Source organism: Eurytemora carolleeae, unplaced genomic scaffold (assembly GCF_000591075.1).
Source record: "Eurytemora carolleeae unplaced genomic scaffold, Eaff_2.0 scaffold121, whole genome shotgun sequence".
Taxonomy (NCBI): Eukaryota; Metazoa; Arthropoda; class Copepoda; order Calanoida; family Temoridae; genus Eurytemora; species Eurytemora carolleeae.
The window spans coordinates 395,350-409,560 of record NW_019396146.1 but is presented as its reverse complement, the minus strand read 5'-3'; the positions used below and the strand labels follow the sequence as shown (position 1 = coordinate 409,560).

At 31.2% G+C, this 14,211-nt stretch overlaps 1 protein-coding gene across 1 annotated transcript; it reads left to right on the top strand.

Annotated features, from left to right (window-relative positions):
- The first annotated feature begins 901 nt into the window (after window positions 1–901).
- On the top strand, window positions 902–10,320 carry LOC111696314 (prosaposin). Its single transcript, XM_023465885.1, has 5 exons — window positions 902–1,004; window positions 2,135–2,229; window positions 4,806–4,853; window positions 9,123–9,162; window positions 9,979–10,320. The coding sequence occupies exons 1-5, from the start codon at window positions 914–916 to the stop codon at window positions 10,053–10,055; spliced, it is 351 nt and encodes a 116-aa protein (XP_023321653.1). The 5' UTR covers window positions 902–913; the 3' UTR covers window positions 10,056–10,320.
- Window positions 10,321–14,211: the final 3,891 nt, after the last annotated feature.

Below are 14,211 nucleotides of genomic sequence, written 5' to 3'. Positions count from 1 at the left end.
CGCGGAATTAAAGGAATTACAATTGCACGCAGTAAACCACTTAAAAAGTGGAAACCCTATTTAAAGTGAGTCAGAGTCAGTTTTTGCATTGATGCTGACTTGAAGAGGTGCTGCTGGATGTCATGCTGACTTGAAGAGGTGCTGCTGGATGTGATGCTGACTTGAAGAGGTGCTGCTGGATGTCATGCTGACTTGAAGAGGTGCTGCTGGATGTCATGCTGACTTGAAGAGGTGCTGCTGGATGTCATGCTGACTTGAAGAGGTGCTGCTGGATGTCATGCTGACTTGAAGAGGTGCTGCTGGATGTCATGCTGACTTGAAGAGGTGCTGCTGGATGTCATGCTGACTTGAAGAGGTGCTGCTGGATGTCATGCTGACTTGAAGAGGTGCTGCTGGATGTCATGCTGACTTGAAGAGGTGCTGCTGGATGTCATGCTGATCATGGGATGGAGGGAGCACAAAGTACAAGAGAAAAAAAATAGAGGGAAAGAGTAAATTTTAAATGGAACATTCACTTTTTTGAATAATTTCAGAGTACACTAAATTGCCTATAGCTGTTAGCTATTTATTGGTTAAAAATCCGAGTTAAAATAATGTGTAATTTTACCAGACAAGAGTTAAAATAATGTCTAATTTTACCAGACAAGAGTTAAAATAATGTCTAATTTTACCAGACAAGAGTTAAAATAATGTCTAATTTTACCAGACAAGAGTTAAAATAATGTCTAATTTTACCAGACAAGAGTTAAAATAATGTCTAATTTTACCAGACAAGAGTTAAAATAATGTCTAATTTTACCAGACAAGAGTTAAAATAATGTCTAATTTTACCAGACAAGAGTTAAAATAATGCCTAATTATACCAGACAAGAGCTAAAATAATGTCTAATTTTACCAGACAAGAGATAAATTAATGTCTATTTTAACCAGACAAAGAATGGAAAAATCCTACTGTTTGTCCCTTCTCTTCCTCGTTCTCTGTTCAGTTTTCTTTACTGCTACAGGTAACATTCTAATAATTTCAAACAAAGTTAAATATTTACATTATTTATCAATAGATGTATATAAAGCTGTAATCTCTCTCTTGGTGTTTGTTTTTTGTGCAGTAAGAACAAGAAAACTGTGGAATATAAAGAGGAAATTAACAAAATAATAATCAAGAGAATTTGATCGATAATGTTAAAAAACAAAGAGTTTTACTAGTAACTTATCAAATCACTTGTTAAGTGAAATGGGTCTGTTTACACTGCACAATATCTGTGTTTCATGTTCATTCGACCATCTAATGTCATAACTTGAGTCTATATGTCGTTTACTGTATCTCACGGTGTGTCCGATCTAATTTTTAGTTCTAGTTCAAATGTATTTTAAAGGTTGTGGCTCATCAGAAAAAATCTATGAGAATTTTGCCAATCATTTCTAAAAAAAGAAACCTAAAAACAAGTGCTTTATAGTGTTAAATACATAAAAGTATTTTACGAGTTAGAGCGGTAAAATTAAATCCAAAGGTTTATAAATGTTCTAAGTCGACCCTGGTTCAAAAATGGGAATGATTCATATTCCATATGGAGAGGGTCAACGTAGAAAGAAAGTGATTCAAAATGATCAAATTTAAATCTCACAAGTCATATATGATAAAAAAAATATTAATTGAGTAGAGAACAAGTTGTTTTAATCTGAAATAGTATTAAGTCAAAAAGAGATAAGAGAGAAACCTTGAACTGTTCCCGAAACCTTGAACTGTTCCCGAAACCTTGAACTGTTCCCGAAACCTTGAACTGTTCCCGAAACCTTTAACAAATATTTTTTTTTTCCTCCTTTAGAACAGATTTTCCAATAAAATATTTATTATATTTCTTTTCTGAATATGGTTTTTTTTAATTTTAGATTTGTAGTGCTATCAATATTTTTTTATCAATCGCGGATTTATTGGAATAATAACAATTTGCTTTCAACAATAACTCCTTTTCTGATGAGCTATTGACAAGAACAAACAAGTAACCAAAATTAATTTTCTTTTTCATGTTGAACGTAAAGGTCATAAAGTCGACAGTGCAAATAATTTTGCAAAATTTTGACCCTGTTATGTCCAGGTTGAAGTATATACATTTATTTCTCACCCTGTAATATTCAGAAAGCAGTGAGATTGAGAACAGTTTAACCTGCTCCCTGTGTAAATTGGTAATGACAGGGCTAGATGAAGCTATACTAGATCCAACCAACGAACAAGTAAACAGTCCTTTATTTATTCAAGGGGACTCATTAAACTGTGGAATAGGAAGACGACAGTTCAGGGAACATTAGTTTTACCAGGGTTAAGTGACCTTATGTCCTGTTTCTAAATTTGAGTGCTGTTAGAGTCAAGTTAAAAAATTGCTTTAATTTCGTCTTCCTTTTCCACAATTTTATAACTATCACTGTACTTTTTATGTGCGTCAAAAATAATGGTGATTTTCACCATTATTTATTTTACATATTTAATTTTTAGCATTTTCATTAAAAAAACAAACATGTGCCTGATTTTCGAGACGCACACACTTGTATGCCGAGTCCATTAGCTCCTGATCCAATCAGGGTTCAGTCCTGTGTTTGTTGTCTATTCTGAACCAAAAGAAATTGCACATGGCGGTAACAACTATCTTTCTATCTATCTCATCATCCAATTCGAGATGAGTCCTTAAACCGGCGCTGAGCAGTAAATGGAAATGTTTTCTTCTACTGAAACTGAGGTGGATGGTATTCTTGAAACCTATTTGATCTACTTCTACTGAAACTGAAGTGGATGGTATTCTTGAAACCTATTTGATCAAGAATGTGAAAGATATCTTCGTTTTTAGGATTTATAAAGTGTTAAATTCTGAAAATCTCTAGATTATTGATCAGACAAAGCTTTTAGGGGTAGATCCCGCTCTAGAAATGGAGAGTCACTTTATATATGACATGACAGTTGGTAAAAGCTTAAAATGTCTTCTTCCATAGTTTGTAAAGTTGTTTGAACCCCTAGAGAATACTATAAAAATTTGCATGCCAGCCATATCAAAGTAAAATTGATTTCAAGTAAAATATATTTGAGTAAAAGATTTTTAAAACTAAATAAACTGCAAAAAGTCTATAATATCGAATACAGTATATGGAAGAAGACATTCAAAACTATTCAACAACTGTCATGTTTCGTGGGACACCCTGTACGTCTACATTCTCTTTAAAGGGAGCTTCTAATGAAACTTTAAATAAAAAGTTGTCCAATCTTTATAATATTGCGTATCAAATAAATGCATTATACAACTGTTTAGCACTGGTTGTTGTGCTAAATGTGCTCTTACGCGCACTTTCCTAAAATATTTTCGGTCAAAATATTAAAATTTACACTGAAGACCACTTTTCTAAATATTTTCGGTTTAAATATTTAAATGTTTTCTAAATATAATTGGTTTAAATATTAAAATGTTTTCTAAGTATGTTCGGTCCAAATATTTAATTTTTCTTAAATATTTTCGGTTCAAATTTTCTCTTTCTTATTTTCTTACCTTGTTTTTGTTCTTGGTATAAATATAAACAACAGTTCTAATTTTATAAAAGAAATCTCTATTTATCAAAGGCACATAATTAATTATTGAATGTTTATAAGATTTGCCTTACTTATTATCTATTGAGTATTGACGTCAAAATATATCATAATATTATATACTAAATATATACTAAATATATCATAATATTAAATACTAAATATATACTAAATAAACATAAAAATACACTGTAAAATGTGCAAATTTTACCATTTTAGATAAATGGTAAAGGGAGTGTTCGCGAAAAAAGAAACGTTGTATTGGCTGAATCCTAATAAAATTCGGATTTGATCGTTACAAATTCTACATCTTTCTATAGTGTCTGTATTAAGGTTTCCAATCGGAATTCCATTGCGCGGAATTGTGCGCAACTCTTTTAGCATTGCACGGAATAGTGAAGAATTGCGTGGAATTGTGCGGAATTGCGAAAAAATTACAGAGTCTGCAATAGCGCACAAGACAAATCCACTTGCGTTGGAAACCCATAGTCTGTATACAGATGAAATCATTGAAAACGCCTAATGTTAATAACAGGAAAGTCCAATAAAACGCCTAATGTTAATAACAGGAAAGTCCAATAAAACGCCTAATGTTAATAACGGGAAAGTCCAATAAAACGCCTAATGTTAATAACGGGAAAGTCCAATAAAACGCCTAATGTTAATAACGGGAAAGTCCAATAAAAGTGGCGGAAAATATGCGAGGGAAGAGATAAGGAGCTAATGATTATCAAATTTATTTTAAATCAACGAAATTTAATGAATATTTAAAAAAAATACACTCGATTGCATGTTCTTTAGTTACAAATATTACAATAAGTTAACTACATTCAATGACCAGAATAAAGTTCGAAATATCACGGGCAGCCGTAGTACATTTGAATTTCAAAGCCGGATCAACTTTTCCGGTCCCAGTTTGTACTGTATCGCCCGGACAGTGGGTAAATGAAGCAGTCACTCATTAGGACTAGCCGGTTTAACAAGGTTGACGCGGTCAGACTTTAGGTTGAATTTACTTTTACTGAAGGGTCAGTTTTAATATTCAATTAGGATCAGTTGTAAATTTAATTGAATAATTTACAGTTTGAGTATAATGCAAAAATTCGGATTCAAACTAGATACCCCTTTTCATTTGTTGTTCGTGTAGATTGTTCTTACATTATATCTATTTTAAGCTAGTCAATAGATTTTTATATTTATCAATTAAAGTTTTTATTTTTAACATCAAATATTAATTTAGGAAATCAGGGATTGGTTACTCCAGGTCTGCAACTATATTACTGGACAGGTACAATAGGCCCCATACAACTATGGATTAGGAAGACGACTGTTGTATTGAAGTTAGGATGTCCTTAATTGCAGTCCAATGACCAGGAAATACGGCAATTGTAACGTGTCAGACACTTTTCACAGACCCATCCATGCATCTTCTATAAAATAAAGCTCTTAATGCACATTTACATATATATCTATTTAAAGAATTAGCTTTTCAAACTAAAACATTGTAATATATTTCAGAATCTCACTATTCACGATATTTTAGATTGGGGCAATATTTACATATATAATATGTTTATAATTTCTATACATATTAGCCTCAGATCAAACGGCTGAATCAAATTGGCTTAATTGTTTTGAAGGGGTAACATGGGCAAAACAATATAGTTTTCAAAATTCGAATGTTTTTAAAGGTTTACTTTCTCATGGTAAAACTATTTGAATTAAAACCACATATGACACTGCTTGAATGTCGTCTTCATATTTCACAGTTGTATGGGTATAAGGAACTGTAGTGGACAACACTTGTAATTACCTTAATATGTAATATGTTTTTTAAATCATAAAAATAAAATTTGTATGGCTAAAGGCACGCTTCAAAGAAACTGTAATTGTATAATTTCAAGTACCTTTTTATTTCAAAAAAATGTTTTTTTAGATTTAACCCTTAAACTCTTTATCTAATTAATGCTATGTAAGATATCGTCGCGTTTCCAGCTGAAAAGTGACAATTTTTACCATTTCTTCAGTAGGCCAAGGAAATCCGCGATTGCCACTTTTATGGAGAAACCGTATTGGAGAATAATCAATTTTGAAAATTTAAACATTTCTTCAGTAGGCCAGAGATCCCCAATATTGCAACGTTTATGGAGAAACCGTATTTAAAAATAATCAATTTAAAAAATTTAAAAAGGATATCTAAATTATTCAGTATTTTTAACCAGAGAAAAATTTACTTTTTCATTGTTACGACTCAAATTAAGGTTTTAAGAGGGGTATTGTTTCTTATTAAACAATAAACAGTATACGTTTGCTATAGTTATATAGATATAAATATATACAGAATAGTTGGAAAGCTGAAGCACTGGTTATAAGATCATTATTTTATAATTAGAAGGTTTATCCAGATAATTCTATATTAAGAATATTAAGAAAATTTCAAGTCAGAAATATATTTGCTTCTACGCAAATAAATGTTAAAAATTCTTAATTAACTGTGGTGTACAGGTACAATACATCAATATGCTTCAACCAGGACACGATCCACACGGCTACAATCCCGTGAACTATTAACTATTTTTTGATCAGAAATATTCAGTGCTCCCCAAAATAAAATGGTCAGAAAAAAAACAACTTCTTGTAAATATGTAGTGCTCGCTAAAATAAACAAATAAATAGAGTCGACTCTTCAAATATACAGTGCTCCCCAAAATAAAATGGTAAATGAAATCAACTTCTCATAAATATACAGTGCTCCCCAAAATAAAATGGTAAATGAAGACAACTTCTCATAAATATACAGTGCTCCCCAAAATAAAATGGTAAATGAAGACAACTTCTCTCAAATATACAGTGCTCTCCGAATAAAATGGTAAATGAAGACAACTTCTCATAAATATACAGTGCTCCACAAAATGAAATGGTAAATGAAAACAACTTCTCATAAATATTCAGTGCTCCACAAAATAAAATGGTAAATGAAGACAACTTCTTATAATATACAGGACAGCAATGCCTTTTCCCAATCAAAATGTCGTCTTCATTTTCCACTTTATTCTTGGTACCACTACATTCTCTTCTCATGAATGTCGTCTTCATTTTCCACTTCAGTCTGAAAACACATAAAAATGTTTATTTTCCACTTTATTCTGAGGACCACTGCTTTAACTGCAAAATTTCGTCTGCACTTTCCTCTTCATTTAGGGGAATACCGCATTTTTTTTAAAATGTCGCCTTCATTTCACACATTCATTTGTTCGTTGAAACTTCCTCTGAGTACCCCGTTTTTTAATTTCCAATGTTAACTCTATTTCATGTCTTTTTGAGACACTTTATTTTTCCCTGAGACACATTATTCTATTCTAAGACATTTCATTTTGGGGAGCACTGTATTTAAAGATAAAGTTATATTCACTGTCCATTTTATTTTAGGAAGCACTGTATATTTCTGAAAAAAAATAAATTGTCCCTGCAGACATGCACAATGTTCCGCCTGCATTTTCTGAAATGTCCCTTTTCTTGTTTGTATGTTTTGTAACAACAACGTACTGTAAGTGCTGGCAGAACGTTAGCCTGTTAGGGTCCCCGAGAGAACGTTAGCCTGTTAGGGTCCCCGAGAGAACGTTAGCCTGTTAGGGTACCCGAGAGAACGTTAGCCTATTAGGGTCCCCGAGAAAGTTTGCTGTAATAAATTAAGCTAATAACATTTATTATCATTACACTATCTCGCTCCTTTAATGTCCAGGATATGTTAAAAAACCAAATTAATAATAATGATAATGATAAGCTTAAATGTTTTACAAAAAAAATTAATTTCTCTAAAATATAAAAAAATATTTTCCTGCAAAATACGCCTTGTTGCTATACCTAGCGGTTTTTATACGTTCTGTTTTATAATGCTTGACCATAGAGAATAGAATATATATTAGAGTGGAATTTACTAGAAAAAAGTGTAAAACGGACATTTTGTGTACTGTTTCCATACTGCAGGTGTACTATACATATTTGCGCTATATAACCTGTTGGGCCCTGGAACATCATTTTTTAGAAAATTTAAAATAAATATTAAAAGAAAACCAAATTATGAAATAGGATGTTTTCATTATTGACCAATGATCATCTCACATAGACTATATGCCTTTCACTAAACAAACGATAATTTTCCGTTATAACTATAAATCAAATGATGTTTTTTATTCACCTCATTCATTTTATAAAGTTTATTTAACAGCTTTAAAAAATTCAAAATTGAAATGGATAATCTAGGGAACATAATGTAATAATAAATTCTACTGCATATAATTTGTAAACATTTACATGATTTGTACACTTTGAACTCCCTTTCAGGCTGAAAGGGACTGAAAAAATTCATTCTGAGGGATTGTCTAAATTCCCCTCTAATATATATTCTATTCTCTTTGTGCTTGACTCCCGTAATACACTTCATGGCCAAGGAAAAGCATGTTTTTGTGTATGTTTGAAATATCAATGAGCAAAGTATGAATATCTATGTAATAAAACAAGACATTAGTATTCCCAATAACCGGCCAAACAGCTGTACCGAATGGGCTTTAAATTTTTTTGTTCGACATTTTTTCTTTCAAAAATCATTTTTTTTCTTCAAAAATCAAATTTTTAAATTCGATTAAAAAAATCTATATGCGACTCTGGGCACTTGAGCTAGTATAAAATATATACGAACAATGTTACCCACAAATGACGCCTTGTTGCTATACGTAGCTGTTTCTATACGTTGGATTTCTAAAAGGTTTGACTCCGAAACAAAACTCTAAATATCTAAAGGTTAATTTTTTGTCTTTGGATTAAATATGTTCTTGTAATTATTAATGACTTGCAGTTGCAAGGAAGTCTAGCAGCACAACAGCTGTTTTTTAGGGAGCCATCAATCCAAGTAAAAGGCAAGATTCCCTTAAGTCGTCTTTGAAGTTTCATCTTTTGTGGGCAACCCTGAAAAATTTACTTTACCCAGATGAAAATAAAATTCTGTGGTAATTTTAAGTAAATTAAATTGAAATAATATTAATGCATAATATATAGAATTAGAGTTAGAGAGAGTTAATTAATTAAAAGAAATAAGAAAATACCGGATTAGCGTTGTATGATAGTTAAAACCAACTTTTTTGTTGTTATAAAGATTGAAATGTAATTCTTTAACAGTAAATCAATGTTTATCATTTCGTTACGTAAAATTTGGTGCAAATTTGCAGTACAAATTTTCGCTAATTTTTTGTATATCTTTTGTTATTTATAGCATTTTGGGATAAAATAAAATTTAACATTTCCCATCTAATTCTATAGAAAGGGAAAAATTACAATGGATGTTCCTTTTTTTCTCCTAAGTACCAAAAAATATTTTTGCATTGTTTTAATTACATTTTATAATTTTAAAGCACACAAGATACCCTGCTTAATGATTTTGTTAATTAAATTTTATAGTTTTACAGCACACAAGATAAACCCTGCTTAATGATTTTACTGTTGTTTACGACAACGCTAATCCTGTTTTTAATTAGTCACCCTGTATCACGTGTTTTTTTAGTTTGAGACGATATGCCAGGAGTTTATTTTAGAATACACAGGTAAGGGTACAATAGTGGGGTACACTGTAAACTCTGGTTGATTTAAAGTACCGGGCCGTCTGTGAAGCATCTAGAGCAAGCTGTACAATACATATACAGACTGTGTATGGCAAAATTGTTACAGCACAACAAATAACTACAAATAGATTAACCCTATCCCTGCTGGGGTACTTGAAAACCAGGATACGCTGGGGTCCCAGCAGGAATAGGGTTAAAGATTAAAGCATAAAGATTATAAGTGTGTCGACAATGAGAACTTTTCAAATGTTAGATATTTATCAACTGTCAGAATATTCGTCATAACAAAATTGTAAGATTAGGATTTCAAGCACTTGGAACAGCTGAGATTAAAACTTTTTTTGATAAGTTTAATGTAAGACATATAGCTATAAATTTTTTGTCTTTATAAACTGGAGTTTCAATTTCCATGCTTTGTTAATATTTTTCCTCAATATGATTACTTTTCTTTTAATTTGTTTTTTTTTGGCTAAATCGATCGGGCCCAAATTTTCTGTGGATCTTACATAACCCCAAGAAAGGTTGATGGACGACGAAAATTTCAAAACTTTGCCTTTAACAAAATTCGATTTTCATTAAATTTTGATCATCTCCGAAATTTTTTTTTCTTAAATCCGCGAACATTTTTTGGTCTTGTTTTACAATGTATACAAAGAGAAAATTTTCACATTCAAAATAGAAAATGGGCTTGAAAAGCCTAGTATTTTATACATTCCATGGGGGTCAGTGTAATGGGACAATTAAGATGATCATTTTTTAGATTAATTAAACAACTTAATTTTAGATATGATAATTTAGATGATATTATTGAGTCAGTAGTTGGTGGATACCTGGATCCTGATACTGTGTGCACTGCTATATCTGCCTGCCCATGAATATATTAAAGGGACTGTAAGCGTTATTTTAAGTGACTCTATATATAAAGATGGCAATGTCCGACTTACAACAGTACCATTGAAAACCTTTATCTGATCGATATTGAAGAAAATTTATCTTTGTTTAAAAGTGTTCAACTCTGATAATTCCTCTATGTTTTTTCTGCAGTCGAAATGCGTAAGTCACTCGAAATTACGTTTATAATCCTTTTTAACACTTTTTATAAACTTTATTAAACATGAAATAAAAATTAGCTCATGTAAAATACGAACTTTTGTTATAATTGTAAAATCAAGTATACTAAGAATTACAAATACATGACCAACACAGACAAGAGGGCGCTACGACATCTGCTCTAAGTCCATTTGCTCTATGGCCATTTGCTCTATAACTCATAGATCACGACGTTTGCGCTATATGTCATCTGCTCTATACGTCAATTGATCTATGACATAACACGTCATTTGCTCTATAAACATTTTTATGACTGATGGTTCAATTGCTCTACTCAACATTTGCTCTATGTAAAGATCGTCTAAATGCACTGGAAGTCTTTGCCATTAGCTGGCCGCCCTGTTGCCTAAGATTATTGGCTATTTCTGAAAGAACTACTCTGGGAGGCAAAGCTGGGTTTTCTATTGCTTTATTCAGCGCATCACATTCAGCTAACACGAAATTTAACTGAGTAATATCTGATGGATGGCAGTGCTCAGGCAAGTTCAGAATATCTTTACCATCTATATTCAAGACATCTCCAGTACTGATAGACACCCTGTTTGTTTAAAGTAGAATAAATATAGTTTTCACCACATATTAGGTTTTTTTACCCCTCTTATTATTGAGTAGTCTCTCTTTCATGATGAACTTTGAAGAACTGATTAAAACTGTAATTTGCGAATTTTCCCCCAAAAAATCCCGCATTTCATAGTCAAGTTACGCTCAGGAATTCCAATAAAAGCCATTTTATAGTGTATTTTTAGGTTATAGAGCAAATGATGTGTTTAGTCATAGAGCAAATGAGGTATAGAGCAGATTGAATATAGAGCAAATGACTTGATAGATCAAATGAAACTAGAGAAAATGACCATAGAGCAAATGGAAATAGAGCAGATGTCGTAGCGCCGACAAGAAAAGTATACAATTCAACTCAAAACTTAAAGTATATTAAAACATATTTTAAAGGATTTTTTAATATTCGAACTAATATTCTATATTTAAGTTAAATAATTGATTGCTTTTTGTTTAGCGTTCTATCATTTTGTTTGGTAAATAACAGCATTTTAACCAGAGAGTAAGGAATAGAAGGGAGATATAACTGACGCGGTTCGCCCTACCATATGATTACACATGCTTTGCAGACGGGAACTCCATTTGTATAAGAAATATTTGTCTGATGTACAATTACCGCGTATACAATAGCCTATTCTGAATATTTTTATACAAATGGAGTACCCGTCTGGAAACCACGCATAATCATATGGTAGGACGGGCCGCGTCAGTTATATCTCCCTTCTATTCCTTACTCCCTGATTTTAACGCTTATAAGGATATGAAATCCAACACGTAATATTAAATCTCCTTTAAAGAAGCATCACTGAAAACTTGGGTTAAACTTGAAGTACCCATAGAACTATGCGGCAACTTATAGAGCAAGTAGAGAATGAATAAAACTATAGGCGGCAAAACAGAACAGCTAGCACTTATTCATATTTTATTCAACTAGAAAGCACGAGACAATACAAATAAAAAATCCCAATTTACCATGTAGTTTGGACCCGCCCAACCAGAGTTGGTTGTTTTGGGTGGTTGGCCCATTGTAAGCGAATAAGAAATGTAAATAAATAGATGGCTGTACACTGTACATTTAAACAAAACAATGATGATAATTCATGAATAAGGTAAGGAGGGGGTGAAAAGTATAAGGGAAAGGGTGGGTACTCAGCGGAAGGGTTGTAACAATTACAGGGTGAAGAAGATAGCAAAGACTAAGTTTATCCACATGAAAAACAAGTTATTTTTTAATACAGATATAACTTGCATAACTATCTAAATAGTTTTTGGAGATTTTCCTTTTAAACAGTTTTGAAGATTTAGTTTCTTTATGTACAGGGTGTCCCAATAAACATGGGAATTCAGTGACGAATTTTATATCGTCTTTTTAGATATTTCTTTGATTTAGTATAGTGATACCTACTGAGAAAGCTGTAATCTGTGAGAGTTTGTCTGCTATGTTCACATTTTGTTTGTTTATGTTTTGACTGCAACCGGTTGTACTTTGTAAAACAAGAAAATTACAGTATACAAACAGAGTAAACTTGTCCGTATTCACTGTTCATCTTGCGGAGACATTATAGACACATCTTTGTAGTCTTTTACCCTTTTCATAAAATCAACTTTAGCAGACATAATAATATTATGGCTTTTGAAATTAGGTATTACAATGCTAATTCATAACAAAGACGTTATCGAATTCGTCACTGAATTCCCATGTTTTTTGGGACACCCTGTATCTCAATTTTTTAAATCAAAACATCTAAATATCTAAAGAGTTTTGTCTGCTATGTTCACATTTTGTTTGTTTATGTTTTGACTGCATACGGTTGTACTTAATAAAACAAGAAAATTGCAGTATACAAACAGAGTAAACTTGTCAGACTTCACTGTTTATCTTGCAAAGACATTATAGACACATATTTACAGTCTTTTACCCTTTTCATAAAATAAACTCTAGCAGACATGGCTTTTGAAATTAGGTATTACAATGCTAATTCATAACAAAGACGATATCCAATTCGTCACTTAATTCCCATGTTTTTTGGGACACCCTGTATCATCAAGATTTAAAAGTTGTAATCTGAAAAATATTGGATCTAGATGTGTTTTAAAAGAACTATTATTTACTGCTCTAATTGCCCTTCATATGGCCCATTTGTAATTAATTCCAGAATCCCGAAGAGAAGTATTTTTATTTTGCTTAAAATTAAATGTTTAGCACATTAACTTTAAGTGAAACTTCAGAAAAAATTGGCAAGTTTACCACAAAAATTTACTTTATTAAAAATGGAAAGATTAGCAAAACAAAAATTATTATAAAATAAAATTATAAACATAAATCTCCGTGCCTCTGAGCTCATGTATGATAATAAAAAATACAAATAAATTGGATTCCAGGAAAGTTTCCCATTAATTTTTGACGATGAAGCTCTCAGCTTTACTTTAAAAAATACAAGTAGTTAATAAAAATCTAATGAATCAGGAGTTTTTAGGGTTTTCCTACACATATTGCTATTTAGGTTTGAAAAGATCCCAATATTTCTATTTTACATAGAAAATAGATTTTTTGTAAAAAATACAACATAAGTTATGTTTTATGTCGTGAACGGCTTTTATTTAAAGTAAAATAAATAAGCTAAAAATTAATAATAAGGTACACTTTATTCTACTTTTTGTTGATGTATTTTTATCAATCTCATCAAAAAATGAGGAAACGAAAACGTTTTCAAAAACGTAAATACAAATACATAGTCAATGAAAAACCTCACATTTTACATAAATGCTAGAGTTTCCCGGATCCTGAATTCTAATTCTTACTTAAATACCTCAATTTATCAAGGAAAAAGGAACAATAAAAAAGATTAATTTTAATCCTGCTGAACTCGATGTATTTAAAATATAATAATTAAATAACTCTATTATTACAATTACATTTAATTAAATCATAGAGAACTAATTTTTCATATTAATGAATTTCTTCAAATAGTTAAAAAAAAATATTTTTAGTTTAAACTTTAAATTTATTGATCAAAATATCAAGTCTAAAAAAATCACATTTAACTGATCACAATTATTTAAAAATTGAAAAACAAACTTTAATATTAACTTTTGCATTATTTCATTTTGTCTATTCTTCTACTTCATTTATAAATAAACAACAAAATAGGTTTTGTACACCGTACACTGTACAACGGTACAATACATACGTACACTGTACAACAGTACAATACATATAACAAGAAATGAAACAAATATTTAAGACTCTAGATATTTTATGTATAAAGTCAAACTAATAAGTAAAGTTAAGCAAAGTTTTAATTCAGTAATATAAAATGGCTGTTCTAAATTTTGTAGTTTGACCGTCCCCCCCCCCCCCCCCCC